General features: G+C 44.6%; 1 protein-coding gene across 2 annotated transcripts in view; it reads left to right on the top strand.

Moving 5' to 3' along the window:
• Positions 1–20,994, top strand: part of XPO6 (exportin 6) — a 51,683-nt gene that overhangs the window by 19,314 nt on the left and 11,375 nt on the right. Inside the window, exons 3-15 of one of the 2 annotated variants that reach the window (XM_066640431.1) lie at positions 1,138–1,250; positions 3,237–3,434; positions 4,784–4,943; positions 5,775–5,852; positions 8,119–8,566; positions 9,820–9,946; positions 12,164–12,273; positions 15,116–15,224; positions 15,626–15,718; positions 17,875–17,944; positions 18,945–19,104; positions 19,228–19,320; positions 20,627–20,771. In XM_066640431.1, coding sequence (XP_066496528.1) covers positions 1,138–1,250; positions 3,237–3,434; positions 4,784–4,943; positions 5,775–5,852; positions 8,119–8,566; positions 9,820–9,946; positions 12,164–12,273; positions 15,116–15,224; positions 15,626–15,718; positions 17,875–17,944; positions 18,945–19,104; positions 19,228–19,320; positions 20,627–20,771 — 1,904 coding nt within the window. The remainder of the gene's footprint in view (positions 1–1,137; positions 1,251–3,236; positions 3,435–4,783; positions 4,944–5,774; positions 5,853–8,118; positions 8,567–9,819; positions 9,947–12,163; positions 12,274–15,115; positions 15,225–15,625; positions 15,719–17,874; positions 17,945–18,944; positions 19,105–19,227; positions 19,321–20,626; positions 20,772–20,994) is intronic. The other variant, XM_066640432.1, reaches the window with a different exon arrangement.

Genomic DNA, 20,994 nt, shown 5'->3' on the forward strand with positions numbered 1-20,994 from the left:
TGGGACTGGTCACTTGTTCACCACAATGGCATAGCATAAAATTCTTTGTGGGGATGTTTTTTCTGCCTTCAAGTAGAAATGACTCTAAGAGCAGGTAATAAATGGCCTTAAAACAAGATCCACTTTTAGTTCCCTTTCATCAGGAGCCAACAGTGTTTTTTTATTTATAGTTATGTTCTTATTATTTATACATACTTTCACATAATGAGAGACGAAGTCCCTGCCCTGAGAAGCTTGCAATCTAGGTAGACACAAAAGAGATGAGGGAGGAAGGGATAAGCAGGGAAGGAATGCATTAAAGTCTCTGCTGTACACGCTTAAGCCATCTCTTCCCTATGTTGAATATATGCAACAGAGACCAAATGTATACACCTGTGGGCTGGACAAAAATGGGTTAAGCTTAGTTACAAGAGGGCAAGAGGACTAGTGAATTTTGCATAGGGCTACACAGAAAAGGTTGGATTTTAAGAAGGAATTTGAGGAAAGTAAGGGAGAGCGCATTGCGCAGATGTTCCAGGAGGCAGTTCTAAGCCAAAAGAAGGTCAGAGTCACCAGAGGAAACAGGATGGTGGAGCTGGAGTAGTGAAAGTGAGGGGAATGATCATGGAGGGCTTAGAAGGTAAAGGTTCCAGAATGGACAAGAAACCAATAAAGTGGAGGCTGGGAGAGTCTCTCTCTCTCTCTCTCTCTCTTGTTTTTTGCTAAATCACTCCATGATCTGTCACTATGTGAGTGACAATTATTGTTGGGGTTTAATTTTTGTGTTTAAATCTCCTTGGAGAATTGCTTGTTGCGTTCTGTTTTGGGGTCTGCCTGACCCAATGATAAATCACTGCGGTGATGTGTTGCAAAGCTTGTCAGATGAAAAAGGAGAAGGTGACCCAGACATTTTTAAAAGCAACAAGACTTCAGCAGGTACCCAAAAGTCTGGTTAGATTGTGGGTGGGCAATTCCAATTTTCGGGTGAGGGCAGCAGTGCTAGACTGTCATGAGCATCAAGTAGAGAACATGCAAGGTACTGCCAGATATAAGATGTGGAAGTGAATTTTGAACATACCACTGAACAGCTAAAGAGATAACAAGTCTCAGTGGTTATGCATTTTAATGCACATTTTTGTGAATGTGTCTCTTTTTCAGAGGAGCTCCTGAATAATTTTGCCCAGCAAATCGGCGCCTGGAGATTCTGCCTCTATTTCTTGTCGAGCACAAGAAATGACTACGTAATGATGTACAGTTTGACGGTGTTTGAGGTGAGCGATCAGGCAAGAACAAACATGCTTCCAATGACCTTATCTAAATTCTGTGTCACGGAGTTAATGCTTTATTTCAGTGAGTCATGTTGGCCCAGAGCTGGGAACAATCGCATTCCAGATGCTGAACGTAAAGACAGTGATTGGTCTGAATATCCTCCTGGCAGTCTTGCTCTGAAGCTAGCAAACCCTTAACACTGCTGGCTGCTGCTTCTTGTAGATGGGCTGCCCCCAGGCGGAGACAGATTTGTGGGTCAGCTAAAAATAGAAGATGGGGTATTCCTGGCTTGCAGGACGATTCCCAGGAACTTTGATGTAGCCTTGATGCTCGTTATAGTACAGTATTATATATTTTCCCTATTTTGACTTGATTTCTTTAAAAAAAAAAGTGTTACCTTTTTTCTTGCAGGAACAGCATTCTGTTCAAAGAAACAGAATTGCAATACAAATTTCAGTCATTTATAAATTGACTGAATAAATATAAATAAATTTGGTGGGCCGCTGTGAGATCCAGGAAGCTGGACTAGATGGGCCTATGGCCTGATCCAGTGGGGCTGGTCTTATGTTCTTAACTACAATTCCCAGGAAGCCTTGCAGGTCTCGTTATCTGGTGTGCTCCCTGGGGCATTTGGTGGGCCACTGTGAGATACAGGAAGCTGGACTAGATGGGCCTATGGCCTGATCCAGTGGGGCTGTTCTTATGTTCTTAAATTAACGTTTCCCATTTCTCCTCTAAATATTACCTGTTAGCTTATCTATCTTGGCAATCATTAAACATTTATTTGATCACTCCTTAATTTCAGGCACTGAAGGTTTTTTCCAGTGTCCTGCCAGGGTGGTTCTGGTAGCAACTGGTTCACATTAAATTCTTATGCTCAGGCCTTGAGTCATGGCATGTATCAGATGGAGAACCAAAAAAACTCGTCTCCAAAGAGTGGATTAGATTTCTTGATGTGAAAGAAAACATGGGGAAGGTGGAATCTTAGTAACATCTTTCTTTTTATTTACATGTGTATGGTAAAATGTGCACTGGCTCAGGAAGTGGTTTTTATGTTCACAAATCGTTTTAAGTGGCTTGTGTCTGTCCGCTTTGCCTGGTAAAGCCACTACAGTACAAGTGCCTCCTTTTGTAGTCAGACCTTTGAGCTACCTTAGTGGAAGTCCAGAAGAGACCACAGTGCAAATATTGCATATTTTTCAAGTTTAGATCATCTTTGCATGGTTAAATTTTCAACTGCAGATTTCCTGCTATCCTGCGAGCAGCAATAGGGTTCATAGGTTTCTCTTTCATACGTAGCTAATTAAGTAAGGTTTCAATGCTTCCTCTAAACTTGCTGAGAATAAACGTTTTAGTTGTAAGAAGATATTTTTACAGTGGAATTCAGTTACTAAATCAATATAATTCATACAGGTTCCAAATAGCAAACAATTTTGTGTCTCTAAAATGTAGTCTGAATCCTAAGGCATGTGTCCCCGTGGGGGATACGCCACCCACAGATTCTGGAAACTGCAGATAAAGGGGAACCTTATCTTGGTGCCCCCACCACACCAATTACCTTTATTAATCTTCTTCACAGTTGCGCCAAGCAGGAATGTATTTGCCTTTTACAAAACACTATAAGCAGGCAAGCTTGTAGAAAGACAGGCAGGCAGCCTAAATGCTAGCAGACACTAAACAAACATCCCTAAGCTTCCTGTTGACATTCACCGAATCTCTTCTAGCATCCAGGCTACCTGTCTGCTTGTCTTTTTATAATCTTACATGCTAATAGTGTTTTGTAAAAGGAAGATACATTCTTGCTTGGCGCAACTATAAAGAAGGTAATGAAGGGCATGGGTGCGGAGAACTGCAGATAACCCAATCTGTGGATACCGGATCCACTTATACATGGGGGTGTCTGTATCTTCAGGTCTTTCCTCTTTGTTTAAGGCTGCCGTTTCAAATAAGTCTTTTCTAGTCTATCAAGATGTGTCTCTCCGTTTCAGAACCTGATTAACAAGATGTGGCTTGGGGTCCCCTCTCAAGATAAAATGGAGATCCGCAGCTGCCTGCCCAAGCTGCTTTTGGCTCACCACAAAACTCTGCCTTCCTTCATCAGGAACAAGCTGTGCAAAGTCATTGTGGATATTGGCCGGCAGGACTGGCCAATGTTCTACCATGATTTCTTCTCAAACATTTTACAGGTAAGACAATTCCTAAAAATCCCCTAATTGAAGTCCATTTTCATGGTGATAATAATAATAATAATAATAATAATTGGATATTTATGTACCGCCTTTCTGGTCATCGGATTACTCCTCTGACTTTATTCAAGGCGGTTTACATAGGCAGGCTGTTTCTAAATCCCTCAAGGGGATTTTTACAATTATAGAGGTTCTTTCTGAAGAACCTGAACGAAAGGGTTTTTTTTGAAAGAGGATGGCTTAAAAAGTAGCAGTGAACTTATTCTTGAAGAAAAGTATTTTGTGGATGGGTTATTTCCTCTTTCTTTCTTCCCATGAAAACCTCAACTAGTTTGCATCTTTTGAAGATCTCACCTAGTGCAGCTATCTTAAAATTGTTTATGTAGGTTTGCTGTGGCCTCCTTAAAGCACAAGCTGAGATGAGTCTCTTGGATCAAGTGTCATTTTGTCCATGATCTTGCTCTTTGGTGTTCCTCAGGCCATTTTCTCTCTGCCACTGTTGGTCATATATGATACGCATGTGATAAATAATATTGGCTTATTTTAGAAAGTAATTGTGTAGATTAACACAGCACTGTATATGTTGTGCCAGGGGAATGTTAATCTATAAACAAGCTCTGTTAGAATGCACAGGGACAATAGGGAGCAGAGTTAATATTTTTGAACAGGTCACGGCAAGTCTGTACTGTTTGACGCATTGCTTGTTCTGCCCAGAAATGGAACTCCATGTCAAAAAAGGTCTGTCTATTTTGGGAGCCTGGATGGTATGATGGAATGGCAGTGGGACTTAGACTTAGAAGATCCAGGTTCAAATACCCACTTGGCCACAAAGCTTCCTGGGTGACCTTGGGCTAGTAACGATCTCCCCGCCTCACTTACCTCGCAGGTTTGTTGTGAAGATAAAAGGAGGGGAGAAACTATTTACCCAACCCTGAGTTTCTTAGAGGAAGGGCGGAATAAAAATGTGAAAAGTAAAACATATTGTTGTGTGTGAGTGGCCTTGTTGGTGTCTGGTAGCCTTGGTTAGCTGCTCCCATGGCTTCCCAGTGGGTGTGGATAAAAAGGGACCCTTGCCACATTCACACATTGTAATGGATAGTATATCTCTGGATATTGAGGATTATTTTGGAACTGAAAGAGTGCTACCAGCCAACAGTACTAAACTAGATGAAGTAAGGTCTGGCCCAGTGCTAGAAAGCTTCCTGTGGGCTGAAGGGGTTGGTTCTATTCAAATCTTTTCTCCACATCTTTGTATATACAATGTGCATGCTCTGCAGCTTGTATGTGAGGTTTGCTTTCATTCTTAACAAAATCTAACGGTTCACACTAAAACCTGTTTTTCTTCCCAGTTGATCCAGTCCCCTGTGACCACACCGCTTGGACTGATCATGCTGAAGACAACATCAGAAGAGTTGGCATGCCCGCGGGAGGACCTCTGCATAGCGCGGAAGGAGGAGTTGCGCAAGTTGCTCCTGGATCAGGTTCAGACAGTCCTTGGGCTTCTGACAGGTGAGCATAGATGCCCCTGTGAAAATGACAGCCAGGTGGGAGATGGAGGAATTTTTGGTGTTCCTGTAAAACTGACAAATGAGAGAAACAGGCAAACGACTCTGATAGCGCTCAGATGAGACTAATTGGTGCATTCTGTAATTAACAGTATGTATGAATGAATTAACGTGGAGGTTAATTTGATGCCTTTTGGGCCCCTGAGTGTTCAGGAATAATTTTTGTTGAAAGTCTGTTCAACAGCTTTAAACTATTTTAAAAATAAGCCCTTATTTGGCTTCTGAACTTGGACTTTCTCAGAAAGAGAATTTGGAGCCAAGGAAAAGTTGCCAAGAACTCTTCTCTGTATGCCATGGCCATTGGTTGTTGGTTACTTGAGAACACTATTACCCTGCACATGCCTGATCTTGGAAGCTAAGCAGGGTCAGGCCTGGTTAGTACTTGGATGGGAGACCGCCTGGGAATATCAGGTGCTATAGACTTATACCATAGTCTTTCGAGACTGAAGGTTGCCAACCACCATATTGAGAATCAAGGTTTTGGCTGAACATAGAGGATACCTTGATGGATCAAAGCTGATAACTTCCTCGGCCTTCCAAGTGCAGCACAAAATCTTGCATGATATTTGGGCAGCGAACTTGCTTTCTCTGCTGCATCACATATATTGAACTAAACCTTTGAAAGGGCCTCTTAAAAATATGTGTGTGTGTTCCTTGGGTAGATTAGGAAAGTTGAACTGTCTTGGGTGAAAGAGTTATTACTTTAACTGTAGCACCTGAAATGCAAGGGAACTAATATCCAGTTGCTTGGGGCTTTGCTCTTCTCTCTTGATAGGTATTTTGGAGAGTATCTGGGATAAATGCAGTGTTACTGCTGCCACTCCACCGCCATCTCCAACATCAGGAGAAAGTGGTAAGGCTTGAACAGATTCTTTAGCGTGCTTAACATTTTGCACTTAACGTTGAGCACGCACAAGACTTTCATGTATTTTGCCATCCTCCTTCAAATAAGCCTGTAAGGTATGCAAGTAGAAGCATTCCCCATCTTTTCGTTGGCAAACGGAGGCTGGAAAGCTTGCTGAAGGCCCCGAGTACTTCATAGCAGAGGTGGGATTTGAACCCAGGAAGTCCTGATTTCCAGCTCAGTGTCTTGGAGGCAACCCTTCATCCTTATCCCAATCTGTTCATAGTTCATATCTTCAGTGACTTCTGTGTGTTCAGCTGTGGAGAAAGAGGTAGCTGCATATGGAAAGGATATGGGGGTGATGCTCATTTTGACTCGCTCTCTTTTCTACCCCTTCCCGCATTGGTACTCCTCCCATGTGATCAAACTTCTGGCATTGTCCTAATAACTCCCTCATTGCTTGAGTAATGTCACAATAGGCTCTTGGATGAGAGACAAAACAGTACAGTCGGCCTTCGGTATCTGCAGATGCGTTTTAAACACACACACACTCCCCCCCCCCCGTGCGCAGATATAGAATTCCACAGATAATTAAATCTGCAGCTAGAGGGCCTCAGAATACTTCCAGATGTGTCCGGAAGTTGCCGACATGAGCCAGGAGTGACGTCCAGTCATATCCAGGAGGTCCTCTAAGGTCCACAGATAAGGAGGGCCCACTGACACACAGTGCCTGGTTTTGTGGCATTTGCTGTCACAAGAAGCATAGATTCCTTTTTAAATGAAAACGGAACAAATTTGTGAGAGATTAGGCACCAGTGGCGAAATAAAACCCAATACACCACTGAACCCGAGTTGTTGGGAAAGCAGAGGAGAGCGGTTTGCTTGCATGCCTTGGTTGTGACCTTTTGGGGCCATCTGGTTGACCACAGTGGGAAGAATGATATTATACTACATGGTCATTGGGTCCAGTCCAGCCAGGTTCTACAAAAGTCCATTAATCTGACTTGTTCCTATTAAATAGAGCATTCACAATGTTAAGGAGCTTGGGGCCGGACTAATAACTTCTATATTTTTTTTAACAATCCTGAACCATTTGGATCTTGTTAGCACCCCTAACCTATGAGAGCTGTAAATTGCATATAAAGCGGTTCTGTCTAGAGTTTTCTGCATCATTTGAATAATAATATAAATAAATAAATAAACTTTATTTATACCCCGCCCTTCTCCCCAAAGGGACCCAGAATAAAGAAGCACATGCAGTTAAAGTCAAAAAGCATGAGTTGAATTGCAGCTTGGGACACCTTAGCAGAAGATGCAATCCTGATGAAAAGATTTGACCCATGCTAACTTTGAAACTAAAAGTAAACAGGAACAGGCTCTGTAGACTTCCTCATATACATGGTCAAACATCAGCATGATTTTCAAGCAGAGATAATATAACTGGCTTTATTATGAGAGCATATTGTAAGCAGTGAGGAGTTAAATTTCATTAAGATGCCAGAACATTGCAGCTGGGAGGCTTAGAAGCCACAGTCTGGCCCCCTTCATGTGTATGCTTGTGGGTGCTGCACCTTAACCTGTGATTTCAGTTGTGAGAACGAGCAGATGGAAAACTGCCTTTATACTGAGTTGTACCATCTAGTAGTTCAGTATTTGAACTGACTGGCAGCAGCTTCTTAGAGTTGTAAGCAAGTGTATTTCCCCACCCTACCTGGAGACGCTGCCCAGGGATCGGAGCAGGGACTGTTCACGGACAGCACAGTCCTGTGCATGTCTACACAGAAGTAAGTCTCATTGTGTTCAATGAGACTTGGTCCCAGGAAAGTGTATATAGGATTGCAGCTCTTCCTCAACATTACAGCGGAGAACATCGTGATACAACAACAAACCACCAGGAAGCAATTTAGCGTCGCAAGGAAGGATGTGAGCTGTACGTCACGAAATCATCCCTGGTTCAGATCTTGCATCAGCCAGAAACTGCCTAGGTGGAAATCGTACCAGCCAGTGTTCCTACCCAGTTGCCTCTCTCAAACCCTGCAGTGTTGCGATAAAAATGCTGACAACTTCACGTAATGTTGTAAGGCTCGCCAAAATCCTGGATCTGAAGTGCTTTAAGCACCTAAACGTGGTGCATAAGTAGAATGCTTGGATCCTAACCACATATACTCCCACACTTCCACAGCTGTGTATACCCTGTGCATAAGAGTTGCTTGAAATTTGCCACCAAGGAAAGCTGTATTCTGCAAAGCAGGGTCTCTGTGTTGTTTTTCTTTAGGTGATCTCTTAAGTAGCCTGTTGCAGAGTCCCAGCGCGGCCAAACTATTGAACCAGCCAATCCCTGTCCTTGACACAGAGAGTGAGTATGTGTGTTCCCTGGCATTGGAGTGCCTCGCCCACCTCTTCAGCTGGATCCCGCTGTCAACAAGCATCACCCCTTCCCTCCTCACCACCATATTCCATTTTGCCCGCTTTGGCTGCGACACCCGTGCCAGGAAGATGTCCTCCATCAACGGCAGCAGCCAGAACTCGAGTCATGAGCGGGGCTGGCTTGGGGTGCTTGCCATGTCCTGCATCAATGAACTGATGTCTAAGAACTGCGTGCCGGTGGAGTTTGAGGAGTACTTGCTGCGGATGTTCCAGCAGACATTCTACCTCCTGCAGAAGGTGACCAAGGAGAACAATGCCCACACGGTGAAGAGCCGGCTGGAGGAGCTGGATGAGAGGTAAGGGAGACAGGCCAGCAAAGTCCTGGTCATCGGCATTTCTCCTCTTTGCTGGATTGTCTCTTCTGACTTCATGTGCCATGCATGGTGTGTCTAAATCGCCTTTTTTTCCAGAGTCTCCTGCAATGGAGAAGGAAGGGTGGGCAGGTAAGCGTAACCAAGGCACGTTGGCTGTGGGTGGTTGACTTGGCAAAGCGGTTGTGGTGCTGTAGGTTTGAATTCCGAATGGCTTCACTTCAGACTGCAGGAGGGGAGGGTTGTGGTTGGGTTGTTTTCAGAGACACCGGAGAATTGCAAGACTTAAGACAATGATTAAGATGTCCAGGGTTTGTTAGTTGTGTGCCGAGGGACACCAAGTCCCGTACCTAGAATAAATATATAATTTAAATTGCTTCAGAGATAAATGTCTTTGTATAAGTTTTCTTAGAAGAACAGAGTTTCACAGAGGTCTTGTTTTTCAGCAAGGACAGTGAGAGTGCAGGGATGCACTTGTGGGGTGGGTCTGCCTTTTGGAGGGGTTTGAACTAGAAAACTTCTCTTCCCTCTCTGATTTCTCCAAAACACTCAAGTGGTGTTTTACTACTGGATAGCTTCGTCGTGGAAGAGATTGGTCACGATCCAAAGAGAAAACGCCTGGGCTTGAGTCCACTCAATGAGCTTGATTTGAGCAGTTGGTGCGTGTGTCCCCCACAACCTTCCCCAAGTGTGCCATATCAGTGCCTGCTTCTGGAGCTTCCCTTGGTTTCAAAATTGGTTCGCTGTGTGCTGTGATGGGCTGCCATTAGAAAAACATGAGCCAACCAGCCCTTGGGAATGTGGAATTAGTTGCACGGTTCTTTGGGTCTCGTCCAATGTCCCAGTGTATCTCATGTTTAGCAGTACCACTTACGGTTTTAATGGTATCCGGCTAACCAATATTCTTTCAGCCATGGTGGGTGGTGTTAAAATCCATAGAACGCTAAGGGGAGGGGGCTGCTTGGCAGAAGGTCTATATTGATATTTTAATTGAAGCTCAAGTTGCCGTTGATGAGTGTCTCTTTCTGCTGTTTCAGGTATTAATGGAATGAAGGGTTGCCCGCCATGTAGGTAATTGTTGCAGGGCTTTAATTTAACTGATTAAAAAAAAAAATTGGCTATGAAATGCATTGTTTTTAATGAAAGAGGTATTGAGTGAATTTCAATATTTCGGTGCATTTTCCTCTGGTAACATTGATGCTCTCTTAATGGGTTTCTCTCTCGCCTTTTCCCTGTAGTTACATAGAGAAGTTTACCGATTTCCTGCGCCTTTTTGTGCACATCCATTTGCGGAGAATTGAGTCCTATTCCCAGTTCCCTGTGGTTGAATTCCTGGCACTCTTGTTCAAATACACTTTCCATCAGGTAATGCAGTCTCTGCTTAAGCCAGCTTTGTTCCAAGGGAGGGGTTGACATTGTGCAGCTCTTGGGCAGGGGGCACCAAGCGTGCTCTACCACACAAGGCTTTTTGTGGGGGCACTCAGAGCGCATCCTACCTAGCTGTGGGTGGTACTGTTTTTCATATAAATTTTAGGCACTTGCCCACCTAAGTGACGTGATGTTGGGGAACCAGCTGCTCCCCTAGGGTTCTGACCTGGAGAAACCTTACCATTCAAACACAAGCAGCTTTTAGTTTCTACTTCCTCTATTGTTAAGAGCAATTGTATGGTGCATAGCCAACATACGTGACATGCAGGTCAGCTATGAATGCACACCATTACAAAAATGTATAAAGCTTTTATAGCTTTATTTGTATCTATAGTTACAGAGACTATCCCACCCCCTTATTTGTTACACACCTATTATATTAAATTAAACATGTGTGGTGTACTATTCCCAAAACCTGGACATGTGCATGAAGCATGTCTTTAGCTTTCTGTTCCTCCAAAATCATAATTGTTTCCCCAAACTAACGTTCCCAAAAATTGTTAGTGTAATCTAAGCATCCAGTAATACATCATCTCTACCTGTTGTTAAGCCTTGGTGCTGCTCATTATAAAATGCTGTTAGAGCTTAGCACAGCTCGTTATAAAGACACTGGTTCATGCCAAAATGATAAGACAAGTTCAAAGCACATTCCTAAATAGGAACGTCTTCAAGTAACAAGTGTCTTTTTTTTCAAACTTCTGCTAGGAAAAGGTTACACAGAGTTACATGGATTGTATAATGTTTTTTAAAGGCTTGTGGCATACAATATAGATACAGCCATCTCAGGATCACTAATGCCATAATAAAACTCGTGTGCCTCAGTTTCTCTGGCAGGGCGCATACTCTGCCAGAGATGTATACGTACTATATAAAAATCTATTCTGCATTCCTATAAGAACCGGTTTTGCCTCTAGGTTGGACTAATTCCTGCAGGCTGATGGTCCAAAGATTCCACATGAGGACTCTTGAGTAGCCTTTATTTCATGGGGATTTTCTTTTCCCTCTTCTTGCATTGTAAGATGGCAATAGCTTTGTTATGGGCACTTGAAATCTTGGGCTCCAGCAAGGCCACTGAAAGTCTTGTGTGCATGTTTTTGCAACCCTGGCCTGCCTGGAAATGACACATGGTACAAACCAGCATGGATGTCTTGGCAGAGAGCAAACTCCCAGTCACCTGTTTTTGTCCAACAGAACAAAAAACGCAGAGCAGATGAATTTGTTTTTGTGATTGTCCAAAGTACAGGACTGGCCCCTTCTTTGGACCAGCTTTTGCTAAAAGGATGCGTCTCACCATTGGTTTTTAGTATTTACAGTCTTGCTCTTTGACTCAAAGGCATCCTAGAGTAGCTTGGAATAAAATGTAAGATCTGTGGCTATATCTAAACAATAACAAGACAGCAGATGGCAAAGTCAGCAGGAAAAGAGTTAAAATCAGCAGATCTAAAAGACCTGAGAAAATTTAAAAGCAGCCATGAAAAGAATGGCACACTACGCACAACATTTTTTTAGGTTTGTGCAAGAGAGAGGAGAGAATATTTCTGTGCCAAGATGTGGTGGCTTGCAAACCATCTTCTCTGTCTGCATCTTTTTCTTTCCCCAGATCCAGGGTAAAAGGGAGGAATTTAGATCAAAAGTTACATTAGGTTTAAACCAAGTCATGTGGGACAAGTTTCAAGTTGCCAGAAGCTGAGCAGGAGGGCTGTAGCCAGTGGTGGAGCACCTGCTTTACATGCAGAAGGTCCCAGGTGCAGTTTTTAGCAGCGTCTCCAGTTTGGGCTGGGAAAGACCAAAGCCTGGAGAATTTGGTAATCTTGAGTTAGATAGACCAAACGCCTGACTCTGCAAAAGGCAGCTTCCTATAAAATGGCTGGTATTCTTGATGCTTGCCACAATTTTTCTATTGAAGGAGGAATATATTATAAAGTATATGTATCTATATATTATTACTGTTTTATTTAAGTGTGTTGTGTTTTTAAAAATATATATTATCTCAAAGCATTTCCCAGGTTGCTAAATCTTGACATCTCCTTCCTTCAGAAAGGAAGTACTATTGGACATAGAAGAGAAAGTTGTGGTGTCACAGAGTGTCTGGGACACATGCTGGCTACCCAGAATCATTTTACGCTCTGCTTAATATTGGCTTTCATATTTCAGCCTACCCATGAAGGCTACTTTTCCTGCTTAGACATCTGGACCCTTTTTTTGGACTACTTGACCAATAAAATCAAGAGTCGTCTGGCAGACAAAGAAGCAGTCCTCAACAGGTAAGCAATGCTGGTCACTGCTGAATGGATGTGTTGAAAAATCCTTGCCTTTTGAGAATGGCCCTCTTTTCTGCTACTTATTTTTCATGTTGGTGTCTGAAGAGTGTCAGCAGTGAAAACTTTTGTGTCTTGCTTATGTGGCAGGGCCTGATCCTATTGTGCCTGCCTACATATATGAAGAACTGCTTCCTCCTCTTTCAGGCAAAGGCAGTTGTGCTCTCAGAACCCATTTGAGTGGGAAGCTGTGTCATGGCAGGAAGCTGGCCTCCTGATCAGTTTCAGGGGTAGAGAAACAGGATCTGTTAGATCATGTCTGTGTTTTTTTATCTACAAAGCAGAATGGGGTGATAGAATTCTGCTGTTGTTCAGTGCGTTGCAAGAATGGGGAGCTACCATTTTTTACTTCTTCCTCTATGGGTAGAAACTTTGCTGGTACTTTAAAAAAAAAAAAAGAAACAAAGCTAGCATATTGGGGGCAAACAGTCCATCCTGGCCCATCTTCCATTCTTCCACGTGCATAGAGCAGGCCTGACGTGATCAGAAACGAAACCGTTTTTAATTCACGCAGCCGAATCGCTGTCTTTGGGGCCTGGACGGCAGCCGGAAGTGTTAGCTGCGAGCAGAATGCATAATAGGCAAGCCCTGTCATCTCTCTTCCTAAGAACGCAGAAGGAATCGGGTTGCATCATTTCCAGAAGTGCCTTCTTTTAAAAAATGTACAGACCGTGCGAACAGGAAGTTGTACAGGGAATGTTTACATGTCTTAATTTGACATTGCAAGTGTGGTTACGCCACGAGCAGCAGTTGTGACTTCCTGTCCAGTGTAGTTCAAGCCTGTTTTTGCTCAGCACCTTGTACTGATTGCCTAATGCAGATGTACGTAGTTCAGTTTAATGTAAGGCTGTCTCCGTTCCAGAATTGGATGCTTCCTAATGTTTGTTTGCATTTTTTGTTCTCCCTCCCCCCCCAGCACTGTCCACTAGCATTGTCCCTCAGGAGAGATTGAAAGCATATTGCTTCCCTACCTGCAAAGAGAAATGAATAATCAAAGGGGGATTTCTTGGTGGTTTGAACACAGGATTTTGGGTTTCATCTCTCAAGGTTGGGGAGATCTCATGTTCTAATAAGCCCAAGGGATTATTCAGTAATTCATTCAGTAATTCATTTCTCCCCACAATGAGGGCAGCTTGAGGAACTTTGAGCAAAGGTTGCCTCCATGCTCCCTTGATGGGGAAATGTCTCTTTAGGCTTGTTCAGATGTTGCTTGCACTTAGTGGAAATGCTGTAATGAGTGTTCCATAGTGTCTTTCAACAGAATGACAGGACAGCAAATACCCCCCTCCCCCCCACACATCTTGCTGTGTCATTGTTAGGCGCTGAGGTCTGTCTGAGCTCAGGGATGGATTTTGTGTTTTGGTTTTGCAACCAGGGAGGCTTATAAGAAAATAGATTTGACTTCTGCATTTGGTCAGGCGTAAATGCTTCGTTTCTGAGAAGAGCAGTCTTTGGATGAAATCATACCAGTCTACGTCGATGCTGGAATAGTAATTGTGGTTTTTTATGAAAGTTTCTGATGCATGACTGGAGCGCTGTGTACTTATATAAGCTCTGAAGTAACCAGGTCCTGCACAAAGGAAGGCAGAATTCTGCAACCTTTATTATAGTGAAACACACTAAACCAATTGTGTGAAGAGGCCAAGAGAAAAAGGGGCAACTGCCCCAAGCAGTCCGAATAACAAATACTTACCTGTAACAAATTTTGTTCCACTATCCCAACTTTAGCGCATGACAAACTGATTTGCAAGCACAGTGCTAAATGTTCAAGTTAAACCTCACTCTGTTTAATTAGTTATTCTGTACCATTTTGAAATTCCTTGATCTCTTATTGAAGCAATCCAGTGTCTTAGCAAAGTTTTTCTCAGTCCTTTTTAAACTATCAGCCAAAGCGTTTGTGAGAACTTTTCCTTTGCATGTTTCTAATATCCATGAGTAAGACAGTAATTGTGGTAAGTAGAGAATATGTACAGTGCTTTGAAATGGAGGGCAGTCACAGTGGGGAGGTTTCTGTGCCAAGTGGCCTGAGGATCGTGTTAAACTTGCCAACTCACCTCTGTGTCCACGCATACATTTTCACAAGCCACAGACTGTAGTGTCAAGCAATTTTTTGCACAAGTGAATGGACCAATATCAGGTGGCGATTTCTTTAGTTGTCCTCACTCTTCAAGTGAATGCAGGCAGGAGTTGGTTCTCCTTGGAGGTCTTCAGGTGGAGGCTGGATGGCCACCTGTTGAGGATGCTGTAGGGATTTTGTATGGTTCTAAGTGATATGAGAGCAAGTGTGACTGGTGAGCAGCAGAAGCTCTCAGGTTCCAGGAATCTGTGAGTACAAATAACACCTTTGTCTCCCTTGCTGTAGCTGACAGTTTCAGTGCTGTCGGTTCCTTGATGCATTGGCTCCAAACTTTGTCAGTTTCACTGTGGAACCTCTTGAAGTGCCCCTGAATTGCTCAGCAGCATTGCCTGGCTGCAAGCCGAAGTTGGGGCTGAAAACTCTCATTAGAGAGTATGAACATTTGTAAGTAGGGGAGCTTCTGTATTGTATGAGCCGATTGCGCCCTGCACCTTCCTGTGTTGGGAGCAATGGCTGCTGGCACCTGGGTCCTGAGTTATTTCATGATGCTGCCCACTCACGCTCTAGGCATGCGTGCCTGCAGCCACTGCAACTGTGTGCGCAGGGGTTGGCAACATCCATAAAGTAACAAGTGGATCAGAGCACAGACCCATATAACTGATCCAGTCGATCTAGGCTTCCTTCCACGGCTTCCATCTTGCTCTTTCACAGGTACAAAGATGCCTTGGTTCTGCTGCTGGCAGAGGTGTTGAACCGAATACAGTTCAGGTACAACCAGGCCCAACTGGAAGAACTGGACGACGAGACGCTGGATGATGATGTAAGAAACAAGACCCTTGTAGGATAGAACTGGGACTCCTGAGGGCAGGTCTTAGAAGCCACATGCCACAGTGGCACAATGTGTCGCCGAATCTAGAGGACGAATGTAGTTAAAGCAAACAAGATTCTAATGTTTAGCTGCTTCCCTCTTCATGTTGTCCTCCTGAGACGCATTTGCCATTTACGGCATAAGAAGCTATGAGCATCAGATCTTTTTGCAGGTGCTGGCTGAGTGTTTTCAAGATGGCTCCCTGCAGCCGTCGGGGCTGGAAACCACCACCTTAGTCACAGGTGGAATTCAGAAGTCCTTGCTAGAGTCTGTACCAATTTCCCCAAGCAGAGAACTTGTGACATTGCTTTGAGAGGGCCTCAAGTAGATGATCTCTTCGTTCCTTTCCACAGCAGCAGACCGAGTGGCAGCGGTACCTACGTCAGAGTTTGGAAGTCGTGGCCAAAGTGATGGAGCTTCTGCCAACCCATGCCTTCTCTACCCTGGTAAGCGGCAGTACAACCTTGGCATCTTGTTGAGTCTGAGTCTCTGGTCCTTCAAGGACCTGCTCTGATGTTGAGCATCTGAGCATCAGGTGTGTATGCCTCGTAAGGGTTGGTTTGCTTTAAGGATGACTCAGAAGTCTGTCAGAGGCATACAAGTTTTGAGTTCTAGAATGGAATTGTGTGTGAAAATAAAGCCCCCTCTAGAGGTGAAGGTTGGTCATGGCAGATCTGGACCTTTAGTATAGCACCTGTATTTAATTGGGAGAAGGGGTGTCCGTTTACTTCTCCAGTTCTTGGAAAGAGCAAGTGCAGTCTATAGGGATGAAGAGTTGCATTAACATCTCCCTGTCCAAAGTGAGATTGGCTTTTTGGATTAAGTTCTTGACATTTGTTTGAAGGAGGTTGCTTCTGGGCTGAAGAACTGTTACTGTGCATTTTAATTCTTGACTAATAATGTATTAACTGGTGCCCTAACCTGAAACATATTTTAGTGTTCAGAGCAGCACATCTCACTTTAATCGAGGTTAATTTTGGGTAAACTCGACCCTGATTTTAGTAACACTAAGAACGCCTAACCCATTTTTCTTCTTAAGTATTTATGGCCACCTGGTTTGGAAAGTCTCTATAAGAAATGAACAGCGTTAACATGATGCTTGCCAGTGACTTCTGCTGAAAAATGTGCTAGTGTTTTAAAACCGCCTGGCTAGAGCAGGCTGAGAAAGTGCTTGGTGAAAATGCTCTTCCTGTGTGTTCTATTTATATCAAGGGTGCTTTGTGGTTGGTCTCAGAAAGAGTGATGATAAAAAAAAAAAAATCCCATGTTGTACTGGCTTTCCTAGTATACCTTTGTAGACCCTAGCTTCACGTGTAGACCTTTGTGAAACTGTTGGTGCAGAAAAAGTGTATTGTCTTGCCCTTTCATTCCAAATTTCTTGCATACCAGCCAGCCCAAGAAGCCTTTAATGAAAATCATGTGCCTGTTTTGAGGAACTTTCAGAAACACATGACCAGCCCCAAATGAGTAAATAAAATTGGCATAGAATAAAAGTTGCTGTATACGCCTTAATTTCCTGGGTCTTCATACCCTGCAGGACAAAGGCTGTCAAAACTTTGCTTTTACCAAACTTTGCCGAAAGTAGCTTGGGGTGAGGCAGAGGGGTTAAAAATAGTAGGAATTTATTCTGATCCCCTCCAGTAGTGTTTCTGTAGAGCAGGGCTCTCGACATCCTGGTCCACAGGCCGGATCTGGTGCAAGACCGGATTTGCCCCCTGGGTGAACAGCACTTACAGTTCTACTGCAAAGCCACTGTTCCGCAGCACTGATCGCCCCAAAACCGCACCCCAGCAGCTGCTTCCGGGTTCTGTTACACCAGCAGCCATTGTGCCCGGATTTCTGGCCAGAAGCATCTGCCCCGGGCACAGTTTCGGAGAGATTGACGGTGCGGAACAGTGGCTCCCCAGTGGAACAGCCAGGGAAGCCTTTCCCAATGCACAGCAGTCTCCAGTTTAGAGTCCGCTGCTGTAGAATATCACTAACATAAAGTCCTTGCAACAACTAGGACTGTTGCTCCTTGGAATGCTCCTTCCATTTTATCGATGAGCAACTAAGGTAGAGAGAGTGTGTGTGACATTTCTTTTGCCACCCTGCACATCACAAGCTGAATCCATGCTTTTCTGGCCCCAGTCAGTATTGGGTCTGTCATTTTTGTTACAATTTGTCTAAACATAGGAAGATACTTTACTCCAAGTCAGGGTGTTGGTCCATCTTACCACGCGTCCCCAAACAATGGCTCCTGGGCCACATCCACCCCACCAGATATTTTGGTCAGCCCTCTGAGCCCAGGGACATTACATGCGTTTCCTCCTCCACTCCTGTCCTTGTCACCCTGCATCTTCTTTCTCCTCTGAAGTGACTGCTGGGTGGAGCTTCAGAGAGTGCCTTTTTAACCAGCATTTTTCTAGCATCGTTTGAAACTGAAATGCTAAACGTCATTGAGTCTCTGCTGATCACTCAGTCTTATTGCTATTACAGACATCCATGAAATACTTTGGGGGCAGGTGAATCATTCTTGGGCCCAGATGCTAAATGGCGGGGAACCATGACATTTTTGCCTAAAGTTAAAGCCCTTATGTCTTTTGTTTCTCTCTCCCCCCAGTTTCCAGTTCTCCAAGAAAATTTGGATGTCTATCTGGGCCTACAACAGTTCATAGTCACTTCAAGGACAGGTAAGATTAACTTCCAGTGTCTGGAATTTCAGGTGTTTGTGTGTTGCTTATCTGTGTGGCAGTATGAATTTAATTCATTCACTTTCATAAACTGTGTAGGAAGCTGCCTTTTCCCTGAATCAAACTCTTGGTCCGTCTGTCTGAGTATTGCCAACAGATGGCAGTGGCTCGCCAGGGTTTTGGATGGGGTCTTTCCCAGCCCTACCCAGAAGTGTTGCTGCCAGGGATTGAACCTGGGGCCTCATGCATGCAAAGAGGTGCCCTCCCACTGAGCTACAGCAACATCTGGGTGACACTTTGGGAAGCATGGGGAGCTCCAGGCAGCAAGTCTTAATTTGTCAGCCATTGACCTGCTGTAGAACGTGTGAAGTTACTAACAGTAATGACTGAGCAGCACAGAGTGTATTCTTATGCCCCGAGTTACCACAGGGCTTTGCCCCCCACTCCTGAATTCAGTGGTGCTCATGGTAGTAAGGAGAGTGGCTTCTACCTGCGCTTGAGCCACGGCGCTTCTCTTTAGAAAGTAATCTCTATTAGGCATGGAGACCTAAATCATTGGTGGTAAAATAGGACCACCTTATTCTAAAAACTCCTTGGGGAAAAAAGAACTGCAAATAATGGGGAGTGAGAATTTGACCCCCACGTACCCAGCCCCCTCAGCAGCCTCTTTAATGGCTGTTTTGAATTTAATGGCATTGTTTTTACAATGTTCTGATGTAGCTGTCTTCTAGATTCTGTGCCCGACCTGCAAGGCAGCTCATGGAGCGCATAATGTAATTATAGCAAATGCTTCATTTCCCGGACAGGGTGCTTCCTAATTAGGTTTCTCATCAGAGCACTTTGAGTGCGACAAGGTTGGGGCTGTATGCAAGCTTTGAATCTAAATTTTGTAAAACTGTTTACGTGGAGGGAAAAAGGGTCTTGACTGTAGGCATTTATCCCTTTTTAGACACTTCAGGTCTTTGTGTCTTAAGTCCCCTGGTTCACACTGTCCTTTCAGGTCACCGGCTGAACATTACAGCGGAGAACGACTGCAGGCGCTTGCACTGCTCCTTGCGGGACCTCAGCTCTCTGCTCCAAGCCGTAGGCCGGTTAGCCGAGTATTTCACTGGGGACATGTTTGCCGCCAGGTTCAGTGATGCACTCACTGTGGTGGAGAGGTAGGCAACCGGGGCTTTCTTCGCTGTGTCAGTAGAGCGTGGGACAGGCCTGTTCCGTGCACTGTTGGAGCTCCAACCCCCAGCCGACACTGACTACCCTCTCCTGTCTTGCTTCTCCAACAGGTTGGTCAAGGTAACTCTGTATGGCTCCCAGATCAAGCTCTACAACATTGAAACCGCTGTGCCATCTGTGCTGAAACCTGATCTTATTGATGTGTGAGTCGGACACTCTTGCGACGAGCAGAATGTTGGGCTTTGGAAAGGTTGAAATCGTAGTCCGCATCAGAGCCAAGAAACGCTTGTCTCAGCCCTGTGTCTTCCACTCTGGCTGTTTGTCGTACACTTGGACTCACTCCCAGGGTTTTGGGGTGCTCAGAGTTGTTGGTTCTGAACCCTAGAGCCCTCAAAGATCCCTGTTCGGTAGTACTGCCACCACCCTGTAAGAGCCAGTGTCTCAGTCCAGGGAAACCAAGACCCTCTAGGCTTAACTATATCCCTTGTAGGCACTGAGCACTTTCTTTACTTAAAGTCTCAGTCCTCAAGGTTCTAGTCCACAATGAGGATTTTTGGTAGCTTGCTGAACGGCTAGGCAGGATTCTGAACCTTTGTCCCCAACAGACAATGAACCAACATGGTAAAAGGATTTTTACTTTATTAAGTACATAGGGTTACAAAAAGTTACAAAAGGCAGCAAATGCTAGAGGCATAAAAACTTCTAGGAAACATATCAGCATAAAACAACAAAGCTAACTGGCTAACTCTATTAATCTCTGACTCTCACCTGGGTCAGCTTCTTTTGTAGATCCTCAGTTACCTAAGAAGCCACATGGTCCTGGCGGGGCAGGATGTGCACCCACCACCTCTCTCACCCAGAGACCAAAACCAAAAGACCTTGTCCTCCAGGAGTGGGGCTGGAAGCTCGCCCTCTCAGCCCTTCCCTCCCCCCTGGAGATCTACAGCTGCATTCTATCCTTGATGGGCCATTCCATCCTTGATGGGCATCTTTCTGGCTGCCTAGGTGCTACATAATCACCTTCCATTGAGTTGTAAATTCCTAGCAGCTAGGAAATGCAAGCCACTTCTGTGTTACTGTTTTAGCTTGGTTCAGGCCTTGCAATGCTACTAGGCCTGAACTGTACATATCCATGACACTGTTCTATTCATCTGCTATATCTTTTTGGCCTCCTTTCGTTGTCAGTGATGTAGCCACCGCAGCCAGGCAGTGCTGCAGGTGGCCTTACCCTAACTGGTGAAGTGCTCGTTGCTTAATTTTGACTGCGATGAGCCAAACATTTGGTAAATTAAAGCAAGTCCAGGTTGGAGAAATTAAAGCTGTGTTCTCTAGGCATAAGACGTGTTTGGCTTGTGGTGGCAAGAGAAAGGTTGGAGGGGTAAGCACAGGTGTTCCCTCTGATCCTGGGCAGTGCCTCTTTCTGCCTAATGCATCAGCAGAATTCTAATCTGAGTGTGCTCCTGGGATATCCTTCCTGAGATCCTGCTAAGATTCCTTCTCTGTCTCCAGGCACGCACAATCTCTGGCGGCCCTTCAGGCTTACTGTCACTGGCTAGCCCAGTTCTATGGTGAAGTTCATCGGCAGAACACATCGCAGTTCTACTCGCTCGTCTCCACTGCCCTGGAAGCAATTGCGCCACTCATCAGTTCTAAGGTAGCTTCCCGGAAACAGCTTCTGCCCCTGTGTTAAAACCACCCTTTGGCTCCAGGTTGCTGCCATTCTCCCTGTGCAGTTGACATAATGGCTTTTGGCAGCACTGCGGGGATCTGTTCTGTTGCTGACTGTGTCCAGTGGGGAAAGTGCCTCACCTGAAATGCGGTCGGCCTGAGTAGGAGGAAATGATGACCATTTCCTGCAATGTTAACTTGCCTTTCTC

The sequence above is a fragment of the Tiliqua scincoides genome, chromosome 13, assembly GCF_035046505.1.
Source record: "Tiliqua scincoides isolate rTilSci1 chromosome 13, rTilSci1.hap2, whole genome shotgun sequence".
NCBI lineage: Eukaryota > Metazoa > Chordata > Lepidosauria > Squamata > Scincidae > Tiliqua > Tiliqua scincoides.